The sequence below is a fragment of the Echinococcus granulosus genome (genome assembly GCF_000524195.1).
Source record: "Echinococcus granulosus chromosome Unknown EG_S00032, whole genome shotgun sequence".
Classification (NCBI taxonomy): Eukaryota; Metazoa; Platyhelminthes; class Cestoda; order Cyclophyllidea; family Taeniidae; genus Echinococcus; species Echinococcus granulosus.
In genome coordinates, this window is record NW_020170412.1 from 168,608 (window position 1) to 183,155 (window position 14,548).

Sequence of the window (14,548 nt, forward strand, 5' to 3'; positions counted from 1 at the left end):
CTTTAATTTCTAAAGATACTGATAGCACTTGTTTAGGTGTCATAATAAAAACTTTTAAGCATTTCCTTGTAGAAAGATAGACTTTCTCACACTGTAATGCTCTGTTTGTTTGTTAAGCTCGGCGTTTTGGTAACGAGGACACTTAAGGCCCCTTGTTTAGACTTCCGAACCATGCTAGTAGCCCTACCCTCAGCTCTTCCGCATGTCGGTAGTACATAATCTGTAAGGATTTTAAGAATTTCTAAGTATCTAGAACACAGGCAAAAGGAATAGCCGACTGAGTACAAACACGGGGCCTTAGGTTCCCGAGAAATCAAAACAAAGAGTTAAGCAGACAATCAAAGCATTGCAGAAACCCTTTGTCTGTCGTCCTCGTCAAATCTTAAGTGGAAAGTGGGGCTTTCTGGCAAGTCCCAAATATATTTTACTGCATGTAATTGTGTGATCACAATTATCCTAATTTCGAGGATTCTGTTTCATTAACGAACATCCCAAATTTCTCTACACTTTTTAGATAAGGACGAATTTGGACACGCTATAACAAAAATGTTTTGTGATAATGTCCGTTTAAAATGTCCAAACATTATTAGAATGGACTGTCGGAATTTTTAATTATACACCACTTTAATTGCAGACCACCTAGTTTGCGTCACATGCTCTTGTCTCAACGACAATTAATTTTCAAATTCGCTCAGCTCATCCATTTGTCAAATGGATGTTGACCTCTTTTAAATTCTCCTGGGGGAATAATTTTCGTTCAAATTTTACGTTAGCGAAAGTACAAACACCCCTTACACTCGTCCTCATCAAAATGTGAATAAAAATCAGGATTTTTTACCAAAACCCAATCTTATTTTTCTATATGTAATTGTGGTAGTTTAATTATCATAATTCTGCGGACACCATTGTAATTCTTTGACTGTTTGTTTACTTCTTGGTTTTATTAGCGGACCACTTCGGTGTTCGCCATTGTACCGCCGCCGTGCGGCCTGGTCTGCGGGCCATGCCGGTACTCCTCATACCCTGCTGTACATCGGCAGTACATATTCCTCCCGAGTAGTGTACTTCCTCTCCTTTTCAGGAGGGTCTTGATGAGTGGCAACCATTTCACTGGTGAATTTTACCCTCTAAGAGAAATTGCGAGCCCCATCTATGACGTCTAGAGAGTGGCGATTTTTGATGTCTTCCAAGGTGAAATGTTTTGTAATAGTTGCAAATGAATTAGCGAGCACACACAGTCCCTATCTCCCAATGGGGTATTCCAATCATTTAAAACTTTAACTGAGGAGTCTGTTGGAGCTTTTTCATGAAATAGGAGAGTCATGCACAATATGTTAGTTGTCAAAACGTGCTGTTAAATTATCATATACGCTAGATTGTTTACGATATATGTACTTTGTGTCGATTTTGAGAGACAGAATCCTCCCCAAAAGCGGTGCAAAAGACGCAGCGCAATCGCAAATGCGCTGAAGAGCTGACGGGCGACGTGAATGAAGTACAGTAGCAGAAACTGCGGAGAATGCGACGCTTGCTTGAAAACAAAACAACTTACACAAATATTTTTCCATTGCAGACACATACTTTTTCACACTTCCAGTTTAACCCGTTTCGTGTCGTAAAATAAAGTTAGAGATGGATATGATCGCTTCACCTTACAACACTAAATCAACCTTACTGAATGAAAGGGAGGGAGGAGAATAGTAATTAGCAGGGTAGCGCTTTCTAACCATCAAAAAGTAGGACATTGCATGTCAGTGTCGTGGAGCAGTGAATTCGTCGTATTTTTGCTGCCGTTTAGGCATCAAGAAAGAGGAAGGAAGGTTCCAGCTTTTATTATCAAACTTCAAGTCTTATGTACACTTGAAGAAAAAATCTCAAAATTTCCCAAATGCTAGTTTTGTTACGAAACCGGTGTCCACTTAAGACATCACGCAACCTTGACTAGACTTTAGCAGTCTCCATCGCAGCAGTAATAGGGATAAATTAGGGGAAGAAAATTTGGCAAATATTTTAGCCTTGGAAAACGAAGATAACTTAGAATTAATTTCCAGGGTTAAACTGATTGGTTGTCTTTCAAAATAATGCAGTTGAAGTTAAAGGCCTCGAATGGAAGCTTTTAGACTTCTTTGAAGGCCCTTCCGCTTCGCTAAATAACTCTCCATGTCCATAGATCTTCCGCCATGGGAATGTTTACCTGACCCTTGGCTACCGTAGCTACCTTGGATTGATGAAGTCGGGCGAAATTATTCACTTAAATATTATTTGTGAAGAAGCAAAATAATCCTTAGTTTATTTTAAAAGATGAATTAATCATTGTAGAGTACCTATGCCCTTGCATCTATGCAGCATACAAGAGTTAGGATTTGTGATTTTTGAGAAAAAATGCATTAAATCATGAGGCAGTCAAACGCATCCTCTGCATTCGGCATTGCAGCTGCGAAGAGTCAACATGGGAATTGGTGGCATGTAATAAAGACTGCCAAAAAATATCAGAATCAGTCGTTTCTCCTCTCTTTTTTCCCAAAATACCTTTTTGGCACTAAATTGTAATTTATGATTTGAGCGTCCATCCTCACCGCCTTAGCAAGACATCACTAAATAGTGAATATTTCAGCTTAAGAGGATATTTCGGAGATAATTAGAAGCTGATGTGCTTTAGAAAATTCACTGGAATTTCGAAGCAAAATGGCTAATACTCTTGGAAATCAGCCAAACATAACCTCTAACCATGTACTTTTATCCTTCGTTACGAACCGGTATCCTTAAGGTTGGAAGTCCTCTAGTCAGCTTTCATAACGGCAGGTTTTTACTCGTTAGCAGCTTTTGACTGGAATCCGCAGTCCAGATAAGAGGTCAAACGCCTTTACTATCCACTGATGGCCAATTCAGGCAGTCGTCATGGCAGTGGAGGCGTTACTACCATTGCCACTCATAAGCACCGCCTAATCAGCCTCCTGGCCAATCAGCTGACGCGTTTGCGAAGATACGACCAATCACAGTCCGGTTATTGGTGATTTACCCAAGCACTGGACATTCTCCTTATCATACATACAGACGTGTTGCACAAACGCATCCTTTAGTATGTCTCGAACAAACGTCACCTGCAGTGAAAAAGCGACCGAACATGCCTTCTTTCTGAACTGGACACGATCCCATCTCAGAAGAACTACGCAGAAACTTCGACGCACTATGATAACCACAGCGGATTGGCCTCCACCTCGAGTTATCTTTAACTCCGAAATGTCCATTACGCATAATGGAAATGGGGACAAAACAACGGCGTGGTTCCTGCCCTGCTGTTTCCAAAGCTGTCGAAACCAGTCGCCTGAAATTGAGGACACCAGGAACAGTAGAATCTCGCAGATGCTCCTGGGGACGTATAAGGGTGAAAACGATGTGAAGTGCAAGAATTTGATGCTTAGAACGGGTCCGGATGGTAGCTTGATCTGTGCTGACCATGTGGATGTGAATATGTTGATCGAGGGGTTTCGTGAATTTGAGCGACGATTTCAATATGGCACACTGATGCCCTTTGCAAATGTTCTTCCTAGCTTGAATTCGGTTCGAAATGCAATGAGTCAGGAGGCTATTCAAGAAGAGACAAATGAGGAGGATAGTGCTTCGTCTGACTTAAAGGAAGTGAGGAAGGAAAAGGAGCAGGAGGAAGAAGAAGTCTTTCAAGAGATCCACCAAGATGTGTTGATGGGTCAGGATATTTGCGAGGAGTGATTGGACCTGTTCACGCGTATTTTTACCGAACTGAAGTCTCCCTACCGACCTCCTTTTGCGGCATCATACCATTGATCTTAAAATTAACCTACATCATGTAAATGTCTTTTATAAAAGAGATTTTATGTCACACATTCAGTAAAAGATTAAGTGTTTCATAGCTTTATCGGACCCTCAATTGTTTAGTAGTATTTTGATATCGAATCCACTCCAACACTAGCCTTCTTTCATCGTGTTTTGGATACATCCAAGTCAAAAAAACTTTTTAAAAAGCCAAAATTTTGAAATCAGGAATTTGTCAAAATGATTGATATGTAGATCAAATGTTGTGGTACTCTGGCCTTTAAACAGATTTGTCATTAAAGCACTGAAAATATTTGAGCAAAATGGGGCGTAGAGTTTCAAGAAATAGTACCTCTCGAAATATTGCTAGAGGTAACTGGAAATATATCTCGCAAATTAAATTGAGTTATTTCCTATTTTTGTTTAAGCTCATCAGCAGCCCTATAATCCCTTCGACACCCGTTAGCTGCGAGCTGCTTGTGTTTATTTTGACAAGAGCTATGTGAAAGCCAGAATTAGCCCCAAATTGCTTCTCCTCCACGTTTTTCCAAATTTGAGGTGACAGTATCGTGTCAAAAAGTGTTAATGCGTCAGTAACCGCGTACGCAAGACGCAATGACAATCAAATTATAACCAAACTGTTTTAACTACTTGGAAATTTAAGAAGCAACTAGAAATGTACGCATATTCTATGAGGGGTCGAAATGCAGCTGTCATTTTTGGGTACGAAATTGGGTTTTAGACACCATTACTTTGTTTGATTGTTGCTTAATGGGAGCTTGCTATCCCTCTAAGGAAAACATTTCTCAGCCCGAAGGAAAGCACTAGCAAAAAAAGGCATATTTGTCCACTTTTGCGTTCACAGGAAATTGTAGCAATTTGGTTTGTGAATCACGCATTTGTCCACCTGTGCTAATGCGAATGGAGCGGGAGTGAGGGCATATCAGTTCCCAATTCCGTATAGTGTCTTCCTTTATTAAAGTAGAAAGATCAACCCTCCATCTATGTGTCAAGAACGGGTGAAGGTTAGAAGTATGTACATTTTTCACCTTCAGATGGTCATTTCTTCATGTTGCTTAATAAAGGAGTGAACATCTTGAAATGGACCAACCGATGAGATCTTACTGCTGTTGAAGCTTAAATGCAGCTAAAACCTTCCACTTTTGATGTTGAATGACAAGTGGGAATTGCGGCTAAGGTAACGAAAATAGGAAACAGGAGAAACATCTGGTTCACGGGACGGATACTTCTTACCCCAAAAACGCATTTGCTGCTTCTGATGTAACCGCCTCCCCAATAGACCGCTGCAATGATTACTTTTTTCTCCGTGACCCAGCTTTGAGGCAAACAAGAAGCGATCATTCACGGTGTGTGCGTGGAACCCGCCACCCTCTCTCTCCTGCCGGCAGGTGGCGCTAACGCACCTAATTCTTGCCTTTTAATTGCAGATACTTCAGTAAGTCAAAATGCAGGCTGTTATTACTGAAAATGTAATAACAAAAGATCGGAGGAACTCTGGCGATAAAGAAGCTGGTTCATGAGGAACGGTAAAGTTAAACTAGGGATTCTGATACCACTCGCATGTGATTAGAAGGGGATCAAAAGTATACAACCAGCAGATATCTCTACCCCCACAGAAGATGTCAATTCCAGCTTGTGTGGTGGCTACGGCCCCCTCTCCTCAGCATAAAGTCAGCTGAATGATGTAAGGGTTTCTAAGGCGGCTTCGCATTGTATGCCAGTGACGATCAGCGTAAAGAGTGTAAAGAGCATCTGTAAGGTAAATTTTATTTGCACTTCTTTGAATTTATGCTTTACCTCTTTCTTAAACGTAGTCTCACTTTTACTTCAATACAGGTCGTAGGTAGGTATTGGTGTCACACATTAACTGTAGATTAGACAAAGATCACACATGACATCCACTTAGATGCCAAACGGTAATGAAGACTTTTAAGCATCACAAATTTAAATAAGTTCCAGAATTGTCATGGCCCAGTCTCATCTATAACGATCTCAAAAAATGTACTATAGCTCTATTAACACTTTTGCCACTGAGTCACGTATTTTTGACGGTTTGACTGCTATCTGAGCTCGGCTGCATAATGGCATGACGGATAAGCGGCTGTATCACATCTTGCGTTGCAAGCAGATTGGAAGGACTTAAAACAATAAAACTGGCGTAGAATATTCCTGGCCTGAGGAGAGCTATTTCGGTTGGTTTAGACTTTGAGCAGTATGACTTGAAATGGAACGTATCGATGCAGCCCTATCTTGTGCTTATTTTAAAAAATCGGATCTTTAAGGACATTTAAGTGTAATCAAATTTGATTGAACAATAAAAGTCCCACGCAGTCAATGTACATTCAAAATGACTAACCAAAGCGTCTCAACATAATAAAAAATTCAAAACACAGACAGTGACCAAATCAGATGCGGACTTCTTAGTCTCCAAGAAGAGTAAATGTGGCATTTATTATTTTCAACGTGGTCCTTTCATACGCTTATGTAATATTTTAATTATTTATTTTATGCTCAGTTTTGGTAACAGGCCACTTTGGAGCTCCGTTATTGTACCTCTGTCGGGCGCTCTCGTCTCCAGGTCATTCCAGGCGCTAAAATTATCTTAGCAATTTACAAACAAATAAAAAGTTTTGACTACGGTGGATTTTCCAATGCACCTGTACCTCCACAAACAATCTGTGCTAAGTTACTCTTAGTAAAATAATACCAACACCTCACCGCTTTGATGCGCACTTATGTTCTGCAATTAAATGACGCACCTAAATCTTGTCAGGCGTGATATTGCAATCCGGAAAAATTGTCGCCTTCATCAATACCTTCCTTCAACTCAGTGCAGCGGAAATTGAATCGTCCGCATTGGTCAAAGACCAAAAACTGCCTCGGCATTCGCCGTGCCCAAATGTTACGAAATTGCAAGCCGGGCAGAGGTGGTTGTGCCATGTTCACGTCCCCATAGGGAAACTAACATCACCACAAAAGCGTACCTTTTATTGCCGGCATTAGTGTCATGAGGATGGTTTATTACAAATATCAGTTAAACTTTCAAAAGTGGTCTCTTATGAATTTTGACGAAATCCCTTTACTGTGGCACTCCTAGACACGATGAACCGAATCCTCGAAGTGCACTTCCCGCAAAAATTGTACCATCCAGATCCCCATTTGCGAAATCCAAATTTCGTGCAGATGATTTCAATGCCTGCGTGACATGAGAGCAGCAAAAATTAGTGTTTACATTAGCATTCTGTTTAAAATTTCTCTCAATTTTGTAAAATATGCTGTCAAGCTTTTTCATCACATTCTCCAACTCGACGGTGGAATTTGATTTCTACTACCCATTATGTGATTGACTGTTGGCCTTTTTCTACAACAAATGTGGAAAGAATGTTGGGTGTGGGAAGGGTACTCCATCCGTAGAAGGCGAGTCAAACCACAAAAAAATGACAAATGCAATTTTCTCGCTGCCTGGATATTATTAAGCTAAATTGAATGTCAAAATTTTCTGCAATGTTTTGACTTTGTGAAGCAAAACCTAGCTCGCCATGTTTGTTACAAGCGCCCCAAATATGTGACACACGTTTATGTCTGTTTATGACATATAACTGGCTGCACCAAATCGTGTTTTGCAGACAGATTGGCTGGGTTCGAAGCAATAAAAACTAACCCCTGGATGCTTTGGGTCTGAAGATAATTCTATTTATTTTTAGTTAGTGGCATTTTAGATGGAATGTGTTGATTGTGGTGAACAATTTCCTTCCAGAAGTCTTTTAATGGACCACTTATTTCGCAGCATACAAGCAACAAATAAAGTGCGGGAATTCGATTTGTGGGAAGAGTTTCCAATTCCTTATAATTATAGGTCTTTTTAAATGGTTATGTCTCCAATGAGTAATGTTACGGCTTCATTTAGGATCTTAAAATTTGTTAACAGGTTAGCTGTGGCTTGACACTACTTTGACTCATTCGCCATGTCTGCACTTACTACACCACTCCTGGGTAATGTTAATCATAGACCAACATAGACACTGATAACTTTGGAGCCAATTCGTCAAAACGCCGCGACTAACTTCAAAGGCGTTTTAAGACATGCTTGCCAAGAGGAGACAAGGAGCACAGGCCACGTGGGTAAGGCACCATCCCACCACTGAGGAGAAATGGGAAGGTTTCGTGTCACAGGGACCACGCCCCTAAATTATTCCTCCTCTCCTGTTTGATGGTTTTATACCTAAACCTAAGCAAATCCACAGATAGTCTTTATTACGTTGTAATACGGATCTTAGTCGGTGGAAAACGTAGAGCATTTTTCTAAAAGATTTGACTACTGTTGTGTCACACTTTTTCCCATACGTGACAGTTTTGTCATACTCTCCCCAGTTGCCCACAAAGTAATAACGCGAGGAGAGTATAAACCAAGAAATGAGGGTAAAAACATGCGAAACTGTATTGTATTGTAGTGTCACGTGTCTGCACCCATTGTTCCTCATCCCTTTATGATAAATGAATGCCCACATTAAATCGCGCAATATGAAAGAGTTGGCGGAGTTCAAAACAACGAAGGATAATTACACATGTGACTTGCGAGAACAATAAGTTATCTTTTCTGCGCTGTGGCTGTTGATTGTCCCTGAGACTCCAGTAGCGAGGGTAGAAAGCACAAAGGAGATAAGTGAGTTCTCGAGAATGACTGGAGAGAACACAACCTCCAGCATAGGAAATGCTCGCAGCGTCTACTTGAAAAAGTAGTCGGTTGTGCTAATACAAATTCCGTACTGGTTCACATTCTTAACAAGCAAATTTTGTGGTTTGAATGGAAAACTAGCGAATAATTTCAATTAGTTTCAAGTTGAATGGTAATTTGATTTCCTGTGGAGATAAAAAATATTCATTCCATTTCTTCCCACCTCATAATTTACCATACGTGAGATGTGTCATGAAGTGGGAAAGATTTTAATGTCTCCTATTTAATAGCACGCAGAAAAGATAAATTTGTAGATAAAAAATCCAACGTCATTAATAGCAAGTGCGAGGTGGGAAAAACAAATTATTTTCCGCCATATCATATTCACGGACAAAGACCAACGAGCTTTTGGGACTATTTTTTCAAAAGCACTTGTAGTAAGTGCTTTTTTACGATGGAATCAAATATAGAGGTAGAGGAAGTATCCCGTGATGGTGGAAAACGTCATACTGTTTGTCAGAAGCATGGGCTTCAGCACAGTGATTTAATTTACTTCACCATATTCGCTCTTCTCTGCAATTTTTTCAAAAAAATTGCCTCATTAACATAAAGTGGCTAGTTTTCATCAATTCTCAGCCATGACCAAAGTCAGCGCTTGTGAACTGTGACATCGCTAGACCGAGCCTAAAATATCGTCACAAAAAAATTGAAAACTCCAAGCCTAGCATGTTCACTACCAAGGCCTTATCAAAAAACTGACATGCACAACCTGGATGTTTTACTCTTCAAGCATAAAACCTGTTTTAAATTGAATTAGTCTGTTGGCTAAACGCGACCTCGTCTATCCAGCCGCATACCAGTCACACGTCACATTTTCGACGCCAGGGTTGGAAAACGGCACCTGGTGCTGATGGTCTCACCGATAGTTTTTAATGACGTGACAAAGCACTGGCTTGATACTTGAGTAAATTGAAAGCACCACTAACTACTAATCTTATCCACTAAAAAGGCAGGTAGCGGTGTGGGTATTTATGGTTCGTCTCTGTTTCTATCCTTCGAGATGACATTTTCAAGTAGTTTTCTGATTAATGAGCCTGACTTTCGCACTTTTTTACTAGCACATCCATCTTGAAAAACGGTATTCTTCCTGGCAGCCATTGCCAAACCTGCCTCAAAACTCAAGAGCATTTGCGAAAACAAATACGATGTCATAATTCTAGCAGTGAATCATCATGCATGTCATTAGGATTTTTGAAGCAACGAAAACTAATGAGGCGAACCGACAAATGACAATAAGTGACTGCGAAACCTACGTTTTGAGGCTCCCCACCAAAGTGCAGTAGCCAATAGGGGCATCGCATGCATCTTAGGTCAAACGTGTGTAAAATATTTGTCCAAATAATATAGGGCAAATACAAAGTACGTTTTAAAAGGCTATGCTAAAATAGCCTACTACCTTATTCTATTTCGGTAAAAGTAAATGATTTCGCTGTGCTAATTCGCAAAAATGTGGCTGGAGAATTTCCCATTCAGTGAATGGCATTTGAAAACTACTTTTCATCGAATTAAATACACTCTGAACTCATTATTTGCTTACTATTTAAAGAGTAGCAAACCACACAATCCCATTATTTAATTATTATAATAAATGCGGTGAAGGTGTTCCATTGTCCCGGAAATGTAGTAGGGAATCAGCAGAAATTCCTAGCGATTGTCTGACACTTCATCCTTTGAAAGTAATGTCATTCAAGTAAGTATGTGGAAGTAAACTAAACATTAGTTAATCATTCATAATCACTATTGCTACACACATTGATGTAAAGAAACCATTTCGCAACCCTGAATAGGAACGCTTACGCTGCGCCGCGAAGAAAGTCGACGTCATAAACCGTGTTTTGCGCTGCTTGACCAAGAAAAAATCTGATGCTTTGTAAAACAGGGATTTGCTCCATAGCTACGAATAAACGTAAGATATTCATCACCTCAGAATGCATTTACCTAAATCATCTAAATTTTAACGTCCTTGGCGGTATTCTCACAAAGTTAATGAATTTGGACTGCACCGTGTTGACTTCTCTTGGTAGCATCCATCAGGTATAAACTGGAACTCAATTATAATTCACATCTCTTTCTTTCGATAAGCACACTCCCACGACTGCTTGCCGAACTCATCAGTTTGGTTTCGCGAGCACTTAAGCCACGCCTTTGTACTTCTGTCAGCAATACATACTCCACCCTCGTTATGTCTTCATTCATTATCAGGGAAATCTCGAGGCGCTGTACAACACTGCCGGTTATGCTAACTATGCGGAGGAGTTGCTCATGGTGCTTACAATAAAAGAGGAATGTTTGTCTTTAGGTTTCGTGTTTATCAGCGCTGTCTTAAAATCGCAGGAACTCCTAGTAGGACTCGACGAGCGTAAAAAACACCTTTTTTTACATCCAGCACCAACAGACGCGTGGGAGTGGCATACATTACTAATTTAGCAAGGTAGTTACGCTTCCGATGCAAAAAACACTTCTCCCGAAAACTTGGCTTACAATCAGTGCCAAATGCGCTAATCCCCATCCCACAACCTTCAATTGCTAGTAGGAAGAAAGCTCTGTGACAGTTAAAAAAGGGCTAAATCTGTAAACAAGTTGAACAAGCACGCTTGCTGCTGGCAAGTCCCAGAGGAGAATCAGTCGCCACAACGCCAGATGTGCCGCGTTGTTCTACTAATACCACCAACACCTGCACCAATGAACTGGCCACTCCAACTGCCACTCAAAAGCAGCAAAAAAAATCATGTACTTATCCTCGAACCAATAGAGTTCTTAATTTTGCCTTCCTTATTTTAAACTCAACTAAATCTCTGAAAAAAAAAGGGATTTTGTGCAGCCACTTATCTAGCACAAACTTCCAGAGATAACGTCACACATTTGTGACGCCTGGCCTTGGTAGGGGAGTTAGGACATTGCATTCTCGTGACGCTAGTTGAAGGCGAACGCTGACCGACGTCGACATTAACTGTTTTACTGCAGGGTGTGGCCTCTGGGCAGAAGAAGACCGTGGGCGTTCCCCTTGTTAGCGGTTAGAGCCAAATACTAGTCTTGGCCTCATGGTTAGCGGCAACTTACGAGTGACGAAAGGATTATTTCGGTACAGTAGGTGTACTGTTACCTTGGAGACAGTGTCGCTGTTCAGCCTAATCGTAAAGGCTCAGAAAAATAGTACAACAAATTTTCGGTCCGGTACTTGGCAGACTGTGAGGGGGCAATATTTGCTTTAGTCGTACATTAGGACGCGTGAACTGTTCCAATTCCCCGACTCATTCACCATCTCTGCATCATGACGTCTATAGCCACCCAATCATCCCCGATCGCTTCTTCAGAGACTAATCAGGGCGTCAAGTCGATGACAGGGCTCTGGACTCCTAATCAAAGTTGCCGACTACGACACCTAAATAGCCCAGAAGGAAGGTGTGTGCTATGTATGACGGGGAGGGCGAGGAAGCTCTCAATACCGAAACCGACCGGATCTAATATTAACTGCGGGGAGATCCTCAAGTCCTAAGTTGTCCACGATAGAAAATAACTGAATGAATTGGATCCGAAACAACTTGGGGCAAACGTGTAAGGGGCGAAAGTGCTTTTGACTGCAATGGGCAATGACTTGCATCATGGTATAAGCCTATAGCATTTGGGACCACCAATCTGCTAGTCTCGCTCCAGCGCAATTTGCCTCGCAAACAACATCTTATTTGGGAACTTGAGTTATGACCTTTTCCGAGGATCATTTACTGTTCACCGGATGACCCGGTACACCCAAAGCGAGAGAAGCACTTCTTAGAGCACCAGAGATAACACTAAAAGCAAGAAGTTGCCCTGTAGTAAAATACGTTTAACGTATCTCTATGCTCGACTACTCGAGTTCTTCCGTTTCCGGGATTCCATGATATACAAACACTCTCCAATTCCTTCTGTAAGCCCACATAATAAACCCTTTTCGACACTACGACTCGAAACACTATGCTTCTCACACCAAAACTGGACAAAAGGGCACTCAAGCGGCGTCGCGGTGTACAAAATATGCTAGACTATGTCTCCATAGATCGTTACTAATTTTACTTGATCAGAGAGAAATTATATGGATCAAATTAGGGGTAATTATACTCATTCATAAGTAGTCTACTAACTGATGTACTTCTCCCGTCTGTCACAGCTTGTTGCTAGTTAATTTCCTTACCGACACACCTAGACTGTATGTAGCCAGTAATACACACTGAAAATTTCATAGTTTAATAACAGACAAATTTACGTAAGACATGAAAAACATCTTAGCTATTTTACTTAATGAAAACAAGGGAAGTAATATTTATTTTTTCTAATCTTACCCCACACTGAAGGATCGCATCACCCGAACCGTTAGTCCATGACGGCTTGCTCACCACACGAGGGGATTCCTGCGTCCATCCCCGCAGCTATTGAAATGGGAAAAAGTGCATCTGCCTGTTCGGTTAGCCTAGTTCGACCATTACTGCAATAATAATGTCCATTTCCGTTTGCTTGCAGCAAGGCAATGTTCAAAGGTGGCCCTATTTTTGGGCACATCAAAGAACCTCGAATCAGCAGTTCTGCAACACTGAAAACTAATTGGCCTTTTGCAAGGACACCGCGCCTGATCTGAAAAGAAAGTACTCCCTCCTCGGGAGTTGGTTATAAAATGGGTTTTAAATAGGCGTACACTGATTTATGCAGAATGTTCAAGTCCAATCAAGATTTGTGGTACAAAAGGCACACCTGTTATATTGTTAATCATAAGAGCCGGCGCAAATATCCTGCCGTAGTCCACACACGTAAATTCAGAGATCAAATGACAGTGTGTGGTGGTACGTAAAGTTTCTCGCAAATAAAGGTGTAAAAGACGATAATATCTACCCTTACAAAAGCCTCTAGGTGCAGTAAGGTGTGGTTATAGGATACCCAGATGCCCAGCAGCAGGACATTTGAATGGTGAAAATTTAATCGAGACCGTCGACCTTCTGTCAGTGACTAGCTTGGGGGTGGCGGTTGCCAATCCACAAACTGATAAACGCACGACCCATCATAGAATTCGACAAAAGACAAATTGGTTTGTAAAATGGTACACATAACCCTTTACCAACATTCGTGAGCGATTTTAGAACAGTTTTGTGCTTTTGAAAGGCATTGGAAAGTTTACTGACGAAGAGAAGGAAACTCTCCCCAAGTCTTTGGCAAACGTTGACTTGAACATCTCGCGTGTCTCGGAGGAATGAAACCACCTCTCAATAGCCGGACCTTTCACAAGGAATCATAGCTCATCATTAAGGGAATTAAAGTTGTCGGTTGAAACAGCAGTGCTACGAGAAATCCTACAGACTCCCTTACAATGCGACATTCCATGAGAATATCACTTAGTCTCTTTAACTTAGGTTAAGTAATTCCTATCACACTCTAGGGGTGTTGGCTAGTGACAGCAATTTTGCTTTGGAGTAAAAGAAACGCTCAAAAAGCATGCCGCACGTGCACAGGACAAAAGCCACTCAAATACAATCGTCTTACCTATAGAACGCCCTTTTAATGGAAAAATCTTTGTTACCTTTGATGGCTTTTCTTTATCACCGTCTAAAGGCAGTGTTTGCCCGGACCCAGTGTCACACATACGTGATATGCGCCCCTATCAGTTTATGAGGTATCACTGGTTACATAAAATTATGTTTTGGATAAGTTATTAGCCTTAAAGCAATAGCGACAGGTCGTAAACTTTTATGTTCAGCAGTTAGACTGATCAGTTGAGTAGTGCAAGATTCGGTAGTATGCTAGAAAAAATAAAATATCAAAACTGCGATGGTGCACTTTTTAACAGCAATTGTGTTAAGAAGTCCTAACAAAAATACTGCGCTCTTTATTGTTCTGGGACGTATAAAAAGGTGTGGGGCGTTTCGATGTCTTTGTAAATGAAAAAAGAACCACAAACTCATAGTCGGAATAACCTTGAATAAGCAAATGCTAGCTTTTTCGTAACATTTTATTTATACAGTCACACATACAAACCGG

The 14,548-nt window shown here is 40.9% G+C and overlaps 1 protein-coding gene across 1 annotated transcript; it reads left to right on the plus strand. All coding sequences in view use genetic code 11, as the record gives it.

The window, feature by feature from the left end:
* Positions 1-3,081: 3,081 nt before the first annotated feature.
* EGR_04830 (hypothetical protein) lies at positions 3,082-3,729 on the plus strand (the record flags this gene model as incomplete). Its single annotated transcript, XM_024494079.1, has 1 exon — positions 3,082-3,729. One exon carries the CDS (start codon positions 3,082-3,084, stop codon positions 3,727-3,729), a length of 648 nt encoding a protein of 215 aa, XP_024351468.1.
* Between the last annotated feature and the right edge of the window lie 10,819 nt (positions 3,730-14,548).